General features: G+C 53.3%; 1 protein-coding gene across 1 annotated transcript in view; it reads right to left on the reverse strand.

The window, feature by feature from the left end:
• Positions 1–14,202, reverse strand: part of CADM1 (cell adhesion molecule 1) — a 167,670-nt gene extending 153,468 nt beyond the window's left edge. Inside the window, exon 1 of the mRNA XM_050910834.1 lies at positions 14,094–14,202. Coding sequence (XP_050766791.1) covers positions 14,094–14,202 — 109 coding nt within the window. The remainder of the gene's footprint in view (positions 1–14,093) is intronic.
• Between the last annotated feature and the right edge of the window lie 325 nt (positions 14,203–14,527).

Below are 14,527 nucleotides of genomic sequence, written 5' to 3' on the forward strand. Positions count from 1 at the left end.
GCATGGCAGAGCAGTAAATCTTGCATTATGCTCTGAAGAGCGTCAGGTTGGGGCTTCATTTTGGTCTCAGATTAGACTCCTGAAGCAACAAATCTTCCATCATAGAGGCCATTACCAACACAGTTTGCCTTCATTTTGGACTGCTTTATCCCCGCTCGTATTATCAAACTTATCTCCAACCTTCCCTCGGCTGCGAGGGGCTCAGCAGACCTACAGGCTTTTCAAATATTCATCGGCCAGAGAAGCCAGCAGCTCAAAAAGCAGGAGCTGCTAAGGCAGGGCAAGCTGTCCTATGCCACCCACCGTTCTGACGCGGCAACACAGTACTCTGCTTTTCAACCATGTTACTCATCAGTATTATTCGTCCCTTTGCTCATCAATCGGACAAAATTCTCCAATTTAAATTGCGCTGTATTTTGGTAGTTCTTCCACTTCAGATCCCCGAATCCCTTAAGAATCCCACCCACGCATTTGGTAGGACCACCCCGAAGAGGACACGGCATCGGGGCTCTGCTTTGAGCCACGACGCTCCTGCAACAACCCCAAGTACGCCCCAGCCTGAGGCATCATCGCTGCAGGGCAACGCGGGTGGTTTACTCAACGCAGCAGCCTAAGAGCCCGAGTCCCTTCTGTCCCAATTAGCACTTTGACATCAGGTACCAATTAAGAAGCCGGCGGGAAAGCTGAATGACTCTTACAAGGAATGAGTCTGGCGACAAGGGTCATACCTCAAGAACGCTGAAGTATCTGCCTTGGATTCAGGCTGACGAAGCCAGCCGCAGCGATCTGCCACAGCAAATTAATGCTACAACATTAGCATTATATAGTAACCGCAGGAGGAACACGGACACAGGCTTGAAACGCGCTGCGGTAGACGGGGAGAAAACCAGCCTTTCGGATCGTATTAAAATCCTGCGATCCATTAGGATCTCACATTACTGTATGCAAATTGTGATAATTTAAAGGCATTTATAAAATTCAAGTAAAATAGCCCATGAATATTGAAAACTGCTTAAGTGCTAAATTAAATGACAACGTTCAAAACACACTAAGGAGATCTGATCGTAACAAACCAGTCCCATGAAATACCATATCTATCATCAACTTTTTAATTACCAATTGATCAACATGTAGACAGTGTAATAGCTTTCAGCTTTTAATTACTGAACTATCAAAATTCCAACCAAAAAAGGAACCTCTAGAGATGAAACTGTAATGCTTGATTATTCATTGCTACATAATGAATGATTTGTTTTTAAACAAGATGTCAAGTTCCTCATGTAATCCATCTGGATGTGTGACTCTGCAAAGCTTACACTGCCCATACTAAGTACGGGGGGTTCCTATTCTCCCTTGCTCCTGACCCCACAAGCGAAGATCTTTCTGTTCTTCCCCCCCGTAAGGCAAAACAGCCCTGAATCAAGGGGCTGAAAGGCAAACAGACTGCCAAACTGCGCTACGAATCCGGACAAGCCACTCCATCTCCCACCGAAGGGACAGGTTTTGCCTGGGAGGGAACAGATCTTCCTTCCGACTCGCTTGTACTCCCAAGGAAGCAGCTCTAAACCGAGAAATACATCCACCGAGCAGCAGGCGTGGAAGCGCCGCTTCTCTTTTCACACATACAGCGTTATTGTCAAGAAAAACCAGGGCCCTAAGAACTGGGACGCGACTCCCAGGTTTCCTCCGCAGAGCCTAAGCCGCAGCGAGACATACAAGACTTTAAACGTTAGTATCGCACAGAAAAGTACATCGGGGCGGGGAGAGGCGTTTGATCTGTGCCCCAAATTCAGCATCGAGCGCGTTGTAAGCGGCTAGCGGAGCGCCTGCGTCTCCAGCCGCTGCCTCGCAGCGCCCTACGGCCACAAGGCAGCCGACGCTACGAACCTTGGGCTGCTTAGGAGGGTGCGAATTCCAGGCGGCTGCCCGCAGGTCCGGGGTCTCCATCTCTCCGTATAAGCCCACGTGAGGGAGGAGGCACCATCGCCGCCTGGAAGCCAGTCCCTGCTTCTAGCACCGGCAAGCTCGGGGAGGGGGGGGGGGCCGTGGCCGTGCAAAACCAGTCACGTCTACACTCTCCCTCCGCACACAACGCAACCTGCTTCTCCCTCCCCATGTGGGGTTTTTTTTTTTTTGAACGCGATAACCGTTACCACCTTAAATTACCTCAAAACCTCAAATTACACCCCCCCCCCCCCAAATTTTCCCTTCCGTTGGTCGAATGCACAAGAACCAACGATTTTCAGCAACGTGAGGACGTGTCTTAAGGCTGCAGAGAGCCCTCTACAATCCACACCCCCTGGAGAGGATTTTGCCAAATCCGGGCTTGTTGCATTTGGAGAGACATTTCCCAGAAACATTCATTCGCAAATGCAAGGGATCTAGGTAGGTACGTAAAGCCTTCTGGAAGTAATACTATTAAACAACTGTAGTTCAAGCAGAGCGTTATCAGTCAGTTAAAAAGAAACTGCCAGCAAATAATGCATTTGTTCCTTCAACCCCAGTGGCAACAATTAACAACGCTCATCCCGAGCCCCTTGTGTATAACCTTACAGACGTTTTCTACGCGCATCATCCCCAAATGGTTATTCCACATAACGGCATCTGTTCCCACAAAAAAAAAAGGGGGGGGGGGGGGGAACAACAAGAACCTTTTGTTTTTCCTTCGTTACAGCCTCAGAACCCCAGTTGTTGCTAGACAATACTTCCCCAATAAATTCACCCACTCCAGCTGCATCTAGGGTTTGATTTGTACATGGAAACCACAAGCTCACTTCACGCACTTCCCCTGGGAAGCTGCTAGCATGCATAGCTTGTACAGATTTTCACAGAAGAAATTCAGTAATCAGTCCAGTAGCTGTAAGCACTTACGACAACAATATCTATCAACACTTGCCATATTTACAACTAAATCATGTAAATACAAGTCAGCTCTCCTCCGCATGCTGATAATCCGGACAAATGAAGGCTGAAAAAAGCCACTCCAAGAGGAGACTGAACGTGCAAACTCACGTGCGGTGACAACCAAATACCGACAGCACTCCCAAATTGCTGAAGGCAACGAGAAACCGGGGCCACTCGCTGTGCGCTGACCGCAGAGCCGAAGGAAGCACCCAGGGCTGCCCTGCCCCGCTCTACGCCGTACTGTAATTTCCCAGAGCTTGGCTTCTGTTCCACAGGATCCGTACATTTTCCAGAAAAACAGGGACAAGTCGCTTCAATACCTACTCTCTATCTGCCTTTGAATTCCTTATAAAACCTAGGAACCAATTTAAAATGAAAAGAGACCAATTTCAGAGGTGCTTTTCTCCCCCCTAAGATTTACCGTTTTATTATGCTTATTAAACTGACAAAAGTTACTCCTTAGCTGGTTCATTCAAATGCAACTTCTACGGAGGTTTAGGCAAACGATTGCCTAGGCCTTTATAAATCAGCTGAGCAAGGAAAAGTTATTCTGCAAGTAATTTGATTTTTTGGCACAACAAAAATACCATGTTATTAGAACTTTCACATCGTTTTGGATTGCATCTTTAACGGACACCAGTTCCTTCGACTGCTACAAAGACATTTGACTTCAAGCAAAGAAGAGCTGCGTTTCCAAAGGTTTCCCCAGCAAATTTAGCGACAGTTCGCAGTGCCAGGTTCATTCTTCGGGCAGGGAAATCCAGGAGAAGCAGGGAACAATCCACACCGTTTTTCACCAACATCCCCCTCGTCTGTGCACACCCACCTACGTCCCCGTTAATTCCGGCGCCAAATCCTTTCATCCCTACGAGCAGAGAAAGCCCGCTCCATCGGCCAGTCCGCTGGGCCCTCCCCAGGAAGAGCGGCAGATGACCAGGCTTAAAATAGCTTACTAATCCTTATTTATTTACCGCAGGATAATTTAAACTACTGCCTACTTTAGGGCAGGGTTTATACAAAACAACGGGGAGAGGACGGGAGAACGAGGTACCGCTTGTTTAGCCTGCAACGCGGCGAACCCCAGCCCTGCCAGCCCACCGCCTCCTTGGCAGCCCCCCGTTATCACTCTGAGCAGCCCCGGCCGTCGCGGGAAACCAAGGCAGAGCCACGGCAAAGACCGCTCGAAGGGGCAGCTACCGGTGCTGGGGCGTTTCGTACTGGAATAAACCCCATGGCGTAACAACACCCAGAAGATTACGCCCCATTTTAAGGCCCATTATCTGCACGTACCACAAGTTTCTTTAAACCGCTCAAGATGTCCTACCCTCTAGATGTGCAACACTGTCCCACCGACACCATCTCACTGCACGTGGCCGTGCGGTCCCTGAGGATTAATTCCAGGAGTTAATAAAAATGCCGGACTCGAACCGGCAACACACCCCCATCGCCCACGGACACCTATATTCGTTCTCCTTTCCTGCCTTGGCAGCCTTGCACATAAACCTGAAGAAGTCAGAGTTTTGGGGGTGCGGTGCGTGGGTGGGAAGGAGGGGAAGAAATGGTGGATTGTCAATACAACGGGTAGTCCACAAGGTATTTCTTCTTGCAAGGAGTTGAAAAAAAGTCATTCCATAGGAAACACTGAGATCGTATTTAAGGGGAGCTCTCGCTAAAGACAACCTCCCCCATCTCAAATGGGAATGAGAGGTATAGACGTACCCAACCTCAACAGAAAACTGAAAAAGTACCCAAAAAAAGACAGCTTGATCCAGCATATGACACGCACCTTCCAGAGTTGCATTCCGCATACGTCACGTTGTGTTAACATACTTGAAAACGCGAGATCCAATTTACAAAAGAGAGCCTGGAGGAGACAGTCGTCGTATAATCGCGCATCTGAAATTCTCCCAGTGTGACTTAAAAGCTACATCAGTGGTTTTGCCATAAACCCTCTGTTTACAAGGCTCTATATAGTCCTATACAGCAATAAGTGATTTGCCTCCAAGTTTTTTCTTTATTTCTCGTCTACAGGTTTCTCCCCCTTTCCCTTAAGGTGTCTGAAGGGAACAGTGTTAATCTCCTATCTATCCTGCTTTAATCTTTGCTCTTACCGAGAAAAGATGCGACTGCGCTTCGCGTGCTGAAGAAGCAATATCTGGCAGTTATGGATTCAGGGAGAGTTGATTAAATGTGTACGTTCTGTTAAAGATTATATGGAACGATTAAGAGTGTAAGACCTTTAAATCGAACGAGAAGCTGTTAATGTGGACAGAGCTCAAAAACCTCAGTGTGGGAGTCACTTTCAGTAGTTCTGCCTACTAGGTTAATGAGTAATGTCTCTTTTGGAGCCACTTGCAGACCAGAAGCTGAGCGAGGAGGAGGAAAAATGGTCCTTAACAGCGACACGGCAGAAAAAGCAGTCGTGCGTCATGACCCTATAGATACGGGCTCTTAGTGAGACAGCACACGTCTTCATTTGGAACGGTCGGTAACCTGTCAGGAAATGAAGGTCAGAAGTGAAAAGTTAAGTGACAATGGAGAAGTTACACTCAGTTCTTACACACACCCAGAAGAATCTTCCCGTGCGTCCACTACCACGAGTGGCTGTAAGCACCGACCAGGGACAGGGATGGCACGCTGCCTGACAAACCCCCCCGCTCCGGGCAGGGATCTCCGCTTCCCCCTCGTCCACCAGCAGGCACCGAGGACGGGCAGGCACCGAGGACGGGCATCCTCCTCTGCTCCACTACCCGCCTCCAGGAGAAGCAACGTGCAGTTTGCAGAAGAGCGAGGGAAATACCGGCTGGCTCCGCAGGGTGCCTTACTACGGCCGAAATACACCCACTGCTCAACGGCAAATCAAAACGCTCCTGCACACCAATTTAATCGGAGCCCCCGTCGGTCCGTATGCGCTAAGGAACCGCGCATAGTTTCTCCAGGTTCTGCACAGCAAGGTAGAAAACGAGGGCGGCAAAAAAAAAGTAATCTGCCCAGAGAAGTGGAGCTGCTGTCGAGCCGACCGAGATTCTCCTCGACACCATGAAAGCGATTCACGTGGCAAGCAGGGGTTTCGCTTTGTTTCGCTCCTGCTGCGCCCGTCCTGAAAAAGCAGGCTTGCTCCAAACAGTCCTAACGAACCCAAACCATCCTCCACAAGCTCCCTTTGATGGAGCTGATGCTCGCTTGATGACAAGCTTTCATGGTTTTGATGTTTGTCAACCGGCTTTCCACCCAACGCCACGAAGGCCAGTCAAGCCGTCATCAGGAAACGATAACGAAAACCGGCATCGCTCGGGATCTCAGCGCCAAGCAACATTACCAAGTTCTCCAGAAGCCTTCCCCCAAGTAAGGCAGCAAAAGCGATCTAGGCATGAATGCTTTTAAAGAGCTGCTGACACCTAAAACAACGTGGCATACTTTCTTGTTAGAAAGAGCTCATGCAGTGCCTATCCTCAAGTCAGCTAAAAAGAGCGTCTAATTTTACACAGACTGGGGAAAGCGGGGGGGAGCAACTCTTAAGAGCTTCTCTGCTCCTACTGAAGTCTTCTAATATTATAACCTATGTCCGCGTTTGCTGATATGAATAAAGGTATCAAAGAGGCAAGTAATGGAGCACAAACAAATAGCTCAAGTCATGTGTTCAAGCAAGATAGCTTAGAATGCAAATCCAAAACAAACCAAGCTACAGCAACGGTTCTCTAAATGCGACTATTTCAGGTCTTCATTACAACGAAACCAGTTAGAATTAGCTGACTGACCTCACAACCTGACTCCATGGAGCGATACAGGGTTTCTGTGTTCGTCCTGTATGCTTAAGCAACTCGGGTTTGTCCAACATCAACCTCACCGCGTCAACGGACGATCTGTGGTGTAACAAAAACCCTGCCCTTGAAGCAGTGTTGTAAGAGACCCGACTAGCACCTTTCAGACCAGCACTCGCGAAAGCAAGCCATCTTCTCTGCAGTGTCCAGCAAGAAGTCCAGCATTGCTTGCTGCTTTAGGAAAGCAAAGAAAACAATACTTGCCATTCTTCTCCAAACCTCAACCAACTGAGCTAATCCATGCAAAATGCCTGAGCAAACACAACTGCGCAGCCAAAGGCGTTGCAGCTTTGCAACTGTACGGGTAAGCGACTGCTTTGATGCTATGGCGTGCCGCAAACGTTAAGGACTGGGGTGGACGTCCACGTGCCTTCAGCTGGCGCGGAGACAACCCTGCGTAAAGCAGAGAAGTCTTCGCAGTCAAGCCAGAAGCCAGAGCCAACAGCTTTTCCCCCCCGGGTTTGACCCAGCCATACAATTTCAACACCTTCCAACGGACAAAAGGGCAGCTGTTGCCCTAAAATTATCCGTGCCACACCACGGCAGCGGGGTGGGGAACAGCTTTCAAGAAGGCCACCGCACCTCCTCAAGCTCACAGGCGTATCGGCATCGTGGACCACATCTCAGAGAAGTATTACTGCGACAAAACGCACAAAGTGAGAGCGTGCTCTCTGCAATTAGACTTAGGGACGAACGTTCCTCTTCTCGGATACAAACTAAGGGCCGGGAGCGTATTCATTTTGGTGTGTCAGCCCAGAGGCTACACATAACGCTCAGGCTGCGCAAAGGAAGTTTTCTTTCTAGCCCAATTTTAGCGAAGCCCTACTTCGCTGTAACCCCAGCTCCAAAGCTTCACATCACCAATATTTAAAAGTGTTCTGCGAGGGAAGCTGCCAGGCAGCCTCATTTAAAAACAGAAAAGCGGCAACAAGCAGTTTCTCATGCTTGATCCGATTACTCTGATCTCTCTTTTGATGCTGCAGACTCAGACTCGTATTTCTATTACTGCACGGGGGGAGCAAGGGAGGGAGGGCAATGTCACTTTGCTGCTTGATATTTCTTTCTTCCCTGTCACACTTCGGAGAAGGGATATACACTGCAAAGCGCTGGAATAAAGTGGGTGAGGGGTGTGGGATGCAGCCACCTCCCAGGTGGAGATGTCAGGCAGGCTGGTGGTGCCAAGGGCCCCCATCCCGCCGCCGCTCGCAGTGACGGTGCTCTCAGACCTCTCTCGCTGGAGCCTGCCAAGTCCCGATTTGGTCTCATGCTGTCCATGAGAAGTTCCTGTCTATAAAGAGCGTTACTGCTCTAACAAAAAGGCATGTTTCCACATCAAATTTTGAGGTATCTTAGGTCCAAGCTCACGAGAGTCGTCAACGTTTCGGATTAGCGCTTGAGCGCATCTTTGTGAAGGGAAGACCACCGCTGCCAGAGTCCACCCCGGAGAAGACCGACTTGGAGAGACCTGCTGACGGCTCGGGGAATACAATGACATTTCCATTCGGGAAGCAGACCGTTGAAGAGATTATAAATCAGATTCAAGCGCTTACTAACGCTGCTAAAGAAGGACGCAACAAGATCAAAGAGGTTCATCCGCAGCCGTAACCTGAACCCAGGGTTTCATACACCCAACACTTGTCGAGTCCAAGTGCAACTTTAGGAGGCAACGCCGGCCCCGCGGGCGTCCTTGGCTGCGACAGCTGCACCGGCACCTCCCCTGCGCCGCAGGTCGAGATCACCGTCCCCCATCGCTTCCATCGCCAGTGACAAAAAAAAATACTCGAAAAAATCAAGACTAAAGAGATTTTTCAGTTAAGCTACAGCCCGCAAAAGTTTTATATTTCTGAGCAAAGAGATGTGCTGAAGTATCGCTTTGATCCTTTACACTGGCATCTTAATGGGGCCTCAAGTTTTCTAATAGATTCACCTTGAGAATTCAGTAAGGTCAGAATGGTTTTAATACTCAAGTTTTTAAACCACAAAAGAACGTAATCGATTAAAACCAAACCGCAGGGTAAAGATAGCATGCTGGCCCAACCCTACGAAGGGACGTCGTTGATTTAAAATAACTAGGCGTGCAGGCCAGTAAAAGTTCCTGGCACAATCTAGTCAAGTGTTTTAAGCACAACAAGAAAGCCACCCACCACATACAGCGGGCGAGCACGTGGGAAGGGTTCAGCACCAATTACGAGAACCACCGCTGCTCCTCGTCTATTTTTATCACTCGCTATAATATATTTGGAATGGGTGAATCGGATCGCCCTGAAAGTCAGGTTTTCCCGAGTCCCATACAGCACGGTTCGCGGGGCTCCCTAACGCCTAACTCAATGCCATACAAAGACTCCAGGCGAGAACCTGATGTGCAACAGAGCAGGAAAACCAACAAGTTCAGCAGGTAACGAGCACACCAGGAAGGAGAAAAACCGTTATTACGGCAAAAAAGGCTGAGAGAGACCAGGCGGATACCAGCCACGTGCAGGCAAGGGTCGTCAGAGGAGCCAGCCTGCACCCGCACTACCCGCGGCTGGGGCTCCTTCTGCCCTGGCAAATTACAAACGGGAATAGCTAAACTCAGCCGTGGCTCAACCGCAAACGCCAGCTCGTCTCGGAGCAACGTGGGCCAGCCACCACGCACCGACGTGCGCCCCAGCCGACGAGCTCCCTTGTGTTTCAATTACCAAAAAGTTTTGATTGAAGCCTCGCGGTATTTTCCTTCAAAAAACGCCTGCCACACATGCAAAAAATACCCTCCTTCACCAGCACGCTCCCCTCGAAGCCAAGCACGCCAAAGCGTCCAAGCCCACGCTGGACGACCTTCAAAGCGTTCTGTGGTGGAGCTCCCCATTAACCACAACAGCAGCTGCTAGCTGCAGCATGCAATTAAATCCCCAGGAAAGCAACTGATTTATGAAACTTAAACAAGTACATACCACTCATAATTACAACATTCCACCTAGGGTCTCTCCTTCATTGCAGGTTTCCAAACAGAGTCTCTTTATTTAGCGCTGGTGGGTTTGCACCACCGGAGAACAGCGCACAATGTTCCCTGGAGAAACAAACACAACTTTTTTTTTTTCCCTTCTTTTTTTTTTTTTTTTTTTTTAACCACACAGCATCCAATTTCTCAGAAGAGATAGAGATTGCGCGCCCAGCTTTGCTTGTGCTCTTAAACCGCTGCGTAAGTATTTACTTACTGGCCGAACTCCAGCTACAGCGAACGCTGCAGACTTACAGCCTGCGCTACGCTCTCCGCCTCCAGAGCCCGCTAAAATCCCGTCTCCCCGAGCCACAGAAGGCAACTTCACTTTTTCGATACAGGGAGCCCCTGCATGCAAGACAGACGTACTGCCAGGCGCTATCCAAAACCAGAAGAGGTACGGGTTGTCAAAACCCCTTTTCAAAGCATGACAATACCCCCTTAAAAAACAGGCATTAAGCAGAAACATCCAGAAAACTCTGCCTACGTGCAGTATCAGGAAGGATTTTTTTTTTTTTGAGCGAACGCATTCTTAGGAGGATGTAAAGGGTCCATTTAAAGAGAGGGCATATCCAGGCTGAAACAAACTTTTTATTCCAGATGGCCACAGGCAGACGCAGGGTTAAAGAGCCGACCCATTTTTAGCCCAGCAATAGGGCAGAGACCGCGTCCGCATGCCTGCCCTCGCCCCACCGAACGCGTCTTTAGTTCTGGCACGGCCGGAGGAAGGCACGCCAAGCCACCCGGGGTTACCGAGTCCGAGCTGTGTGGTTACAAAGCCTTCTTTATTTACACACCCAGGAAAAGACAGTGAAAGACAAACAAAGAAAACAGCAAGGCAGCAACAGCAAAGCAGCCGCTGATAAGGGGCCCGGGGCTCCCCGGAGGAGCCTAACTCTTCTCCAGCCTCCTGTCCGCACGGCCGCCTCCGTGAGACAAAGAGGAGCAGCAGCAGCAGCAGCCGCCGCCGCCGCCCGTGCCGAGGAGCATCGCAACGGCCAGTAAATATCGACGGCGTCCATCCAGCCGACGGTGCTGACAACCGCCCCCTCCTCCGTGCAGAGCGTGCGTGGAGCAGAGCTACTTCCTAGTCTTCCCATCCTCGGGAGCCTCCTTGGCAGTGGTTTCCAAGCCAGATTGTCATGCTTATAAACCTGCGCTCAACTGCCTACATGCAAGACAAATGAGCCCAAGCTGCAACCCAGATGGATTACTCTATTTACCAGCCCCTTCCTTGCAACGTTCCGCCGGTGTTTGCATCGCATGCAGAACGCAGCCGTGTGTTTTTCAACGCCAGAGCTCAGCCGAGCCTGAGCGAAGCCGCTGCAGATCAGAAGACTTGCCTCGCTTGCGTACAAAGGCTCCTTAGAAACTCACTCCGTGTTTACAAAGGAGCCCGGCTTAACACAGGCTCCGTGGGAGCGCTCGCTGCCTTCGCCAGGGTCTTTCTCCGGCCTGCCGCATACGGGGCTTGCTTGATGTCGGCAGATACGGAGACTACAACCGCGACCGCCTCTCGTCCAGCCCGCCACGCCTTTGTGCCGCGGCCGGGTTGCGGCTCGACGCCGACGCCGTCTCTAAACGCCTCCCACGGCTTCAGCTGAAAAGTTATTCTTTCTCAACTGCCGTGCAACGTTGCTCTGCGCCGTTAGACAGATGCTGCGTTCCGCCCCAGCGCCGACTGCCTCTCAGTGTTAGCTGAAATCATTCCTCAACTCTCTCCCTACTTCGCAGGGGTGTTACGAAGTTTAATTAACTGTAAAGCATTGAGATCAGATAAAAAGGCGCCACAGAAACGCACAGATTCATCTCGAGTTACCGGCTTAGTTAAAACCGAGTCCAAGCGTTGCCTATTGCCGTCCCAATTACCCCCGCTCAAAGGGGCAGCCAAGCCATCACGACACGCTCCAAAGCGCGCTCCGGATCGCGGGATGCCACCGCGGCGGCGATACGGCGCTCGCACCGTCGTGCCTCGGGCGGTAACCCGTACGGGAGACGCGACGACAGCGCTCTGCAATCAGCGCCAGACGTTACTGCCACAGCACCAACTTTCCCTTCCGAGACTACCGAAGCCAACATATCGACAGCTCTGAAAAGGGGGGGGGGGGGGGGGGGGGAACTGAGTTCTTCGGCCTTAAGGAAATGTTGTCTAAAAGGCATTAAAGCAGGAGGTCTAGGATTTTATCCCTGCGATTCACGACAGAGCACCAAAACCACGAGACGGTTATCTTCCGCTAAGAGCATCGCAATCTCAATTCACGCTGCGTGGTGCTTTTCACCGTTGGAAAAGCCCAACTGTACAGGTCAGGCACAGTCGTTTTAATTCAGCACTCAACCCGGCTTTTGTTTCTCTTCAGCTGCTTCGCTATTCTACGTCGTGTCGCTATGCCCATGAGCTGGGCGGTGATTAACGGGCTTATCCTATCGGAGTATCATACCAGCCTTTAGCTAAAAGCAGCTCTTAAAAAAAAAAACAAAACAACAACAAGAATTCAAAACGTAAGGTGAGGCATTAAGACTCAGACAGCAAAACAAAGGACGAAGGCGGCTGTCCTGCAACGGGGTTTTTATTTTTAATTCAGGCGTCTTTCGACGATAGGGTCTCCAGGTCAAACCGGCGGGCGATTCACTAACCAAACGTAAATCCCACAAAAAGCACCTTGCGACAAAACATCTGAAAAACTAGGAGGAGGACGCATCAACTACATAAACATCTGGGCGTCCGCTGCTAGGCGCGGATGAGCCGTACTGAAGCGACGCGAGCGCTTCCCCGTCTCGCAATGAAAAGAGCCGCCGCCGACGGCTTGCTCCCACCGCTCCCGGCTACCCTCGGAGGACGCTTCGGGCTGCAGAATGGCTGAATTCGGAGCACGGCGTCACCCTTCCGGAGTTCCGAAAGCAGACGAAGGCACCGTTGAGAAACGGAGTCCTTTTTGTTGCTCAAGAGCCGGCCTTCGGGCAGAAGCCCTCGGCCCCGTTTGGGGGACGAGCTGGAAACGACACCGACCTTCTCCCCCCTCCTCCCCGCCCCATCCTACCGAAAAGGCCACGGGGGAAGACCGGGGAAAGCATGTACAACACGGCTGTGAATAAAGCTCTTTGTTCGGCCGAGCTGCCTGCTCCTTTATCCCCCCCCCCCTTTTCCTATTAGTTAAATTCAACAGATCGCTCAATGGCCCTCTTGTTCTTCCCAAAACGTCCCGGGCAAATAATGCTCGCTCCTCTCGTCGCGCAAGCCAGTAAATGAAGCCTTGTGCCTCTCCAGTGACACACTGTAAATATAAAGTGGCATTAAGGAGGAATATTTTATCAAAGCCATCAGACACAAGTGCAAGTCCCTCCTGCGGCTACTCGGCTCAGTGCAGGAGCGATGCAACGCCGGCGAGGCGGCACGCCGTGCCGGCCAGGGCACTTCGCCGCCAAGGGCTTCCGCAGCCGGGCTGCGGGGGTGGCCCCCGCACGGCCCCCCGCGACACCGGCGGCGGCAAGGGGGGGGGGGGGGTCCCGCTCCGACAGCTTTACCGGGCGCCAGGAGGGAGGCCGACTCGGGGAGCCCTGTTTTGAGTCACGTTCGATTAACGCCCGCTTCATCCGCAGCCCCCGAGCTGGGGCCATCGCTTCCCGAAAAGCCCCCCCGGGCTGGAGGAGGCACCGGGCCCGGCGGCGGCGGAGGGGAAGGGCGCTTTCGGCGAGGCCACCGCGGGGAAGGGAGGCGAGGGCAGCGCCTCGCAACTTGCGCTCGGATTCCAACAGGTTCCCCGCTCCCGCGGGCAGCGGCGGGGCCGCGGTGCAGCATCTCCCCCCCCCCCCCCCCCCCCGCCATCACCACCACCACCACCCCCCCCCCCCGCCGCCAACACCGGGGGGGCGGAGGGGCGCGCGCACGGCAATTAGTTTTTAATCGGGAGGCCGCTTGATGAGCCCACGGGCAGCGGGGAGAGAAGCTGCTTCCATGGTAACCGGCAGCCCCGACACGCGCGGGCGAGCCCGCCGCCGCTCCCCCGCCGCCGGGGGTCCCTTCCCCGCCGCCCGGCACCGGCCAGCGCTCGCTCGCTCGTTCCTTCCCTCGTTCGTTCGCTGGCTCGCTCTCTCCGTCTCTCGCTCGCCCCCCGTGGCTCGCCGCGCTCCGGCCCCGGGGATGCTTTCCGGGACCACCGGTCCAACTCGGGCGCCCGCGCACCGGGCGAGGCAGGCAGGCAGGCGAGCCCCGGACCTCGCTGCATCCGCCCGAGCGGCTCTCCCGCCATAACACCCACCACCCCCGACGGCGAGGAGCCCCCCCCCCCGCCACCGGGCCGCCCCGCTCCCCTCCCCGCAGGCCTCGGCGGCGCCCTCCCGCGGGCGGGGCGGGCCCGGACCGGACCGGGGCAGGCGGGTCGACCGCGTCCTACCTCTGGGGATGATGGCGGCGGCGGAGAAGAGCAGCAGGAGGAGCGGGAGGAGGCCCGGGGCGCCGCCGCCGCACGCCGCGGGGCCGCTGGGCTCGGCGCGACCCGCCATCTCCGGCACCTGCTTCGGCTCTGGCCGCCGCGCCGGCACCTAGCGACCGCGCGCGCCGCTAATGAGATGCGCGCGCGTCAGCGCGGCGGGGAGGAGGGCGGGGCGGCGGCCGGGCCCCGCCCCCGCGCCAGGGGCCGGGGGCAAAGTGCCGGGCGCGGCGAGGGGCGCAGGGGCGCGGCGGGGAGCGAGGGGCGCCGCCGGCCCCTCCGCCATTCCTGCCCCGGGGGGGTGGGGGGGGGCCGTGGCGCCCCACGGCGGAGCGGGACACGGGAGGGCGCCGAGCCCGGCCACATCGGCGCTCAGACCCAGAGAATCGCCGGCTAGA

The sequence above is a fragment of the Gymnogyps californianus genome, chromosome 25, assembly GCF_018139145.2.
Source record: "Gymnogyps californianus isolate 813 chromosome 25, ASM1813914v2, whole genome shotgun sequence".
Taxonomy (NCBI): Eukaryota; Metazoa; Chordata; class Aves; order Accipitriformes; family Cathartidae; genus Gymnogyps; species Gymnogyps californianus.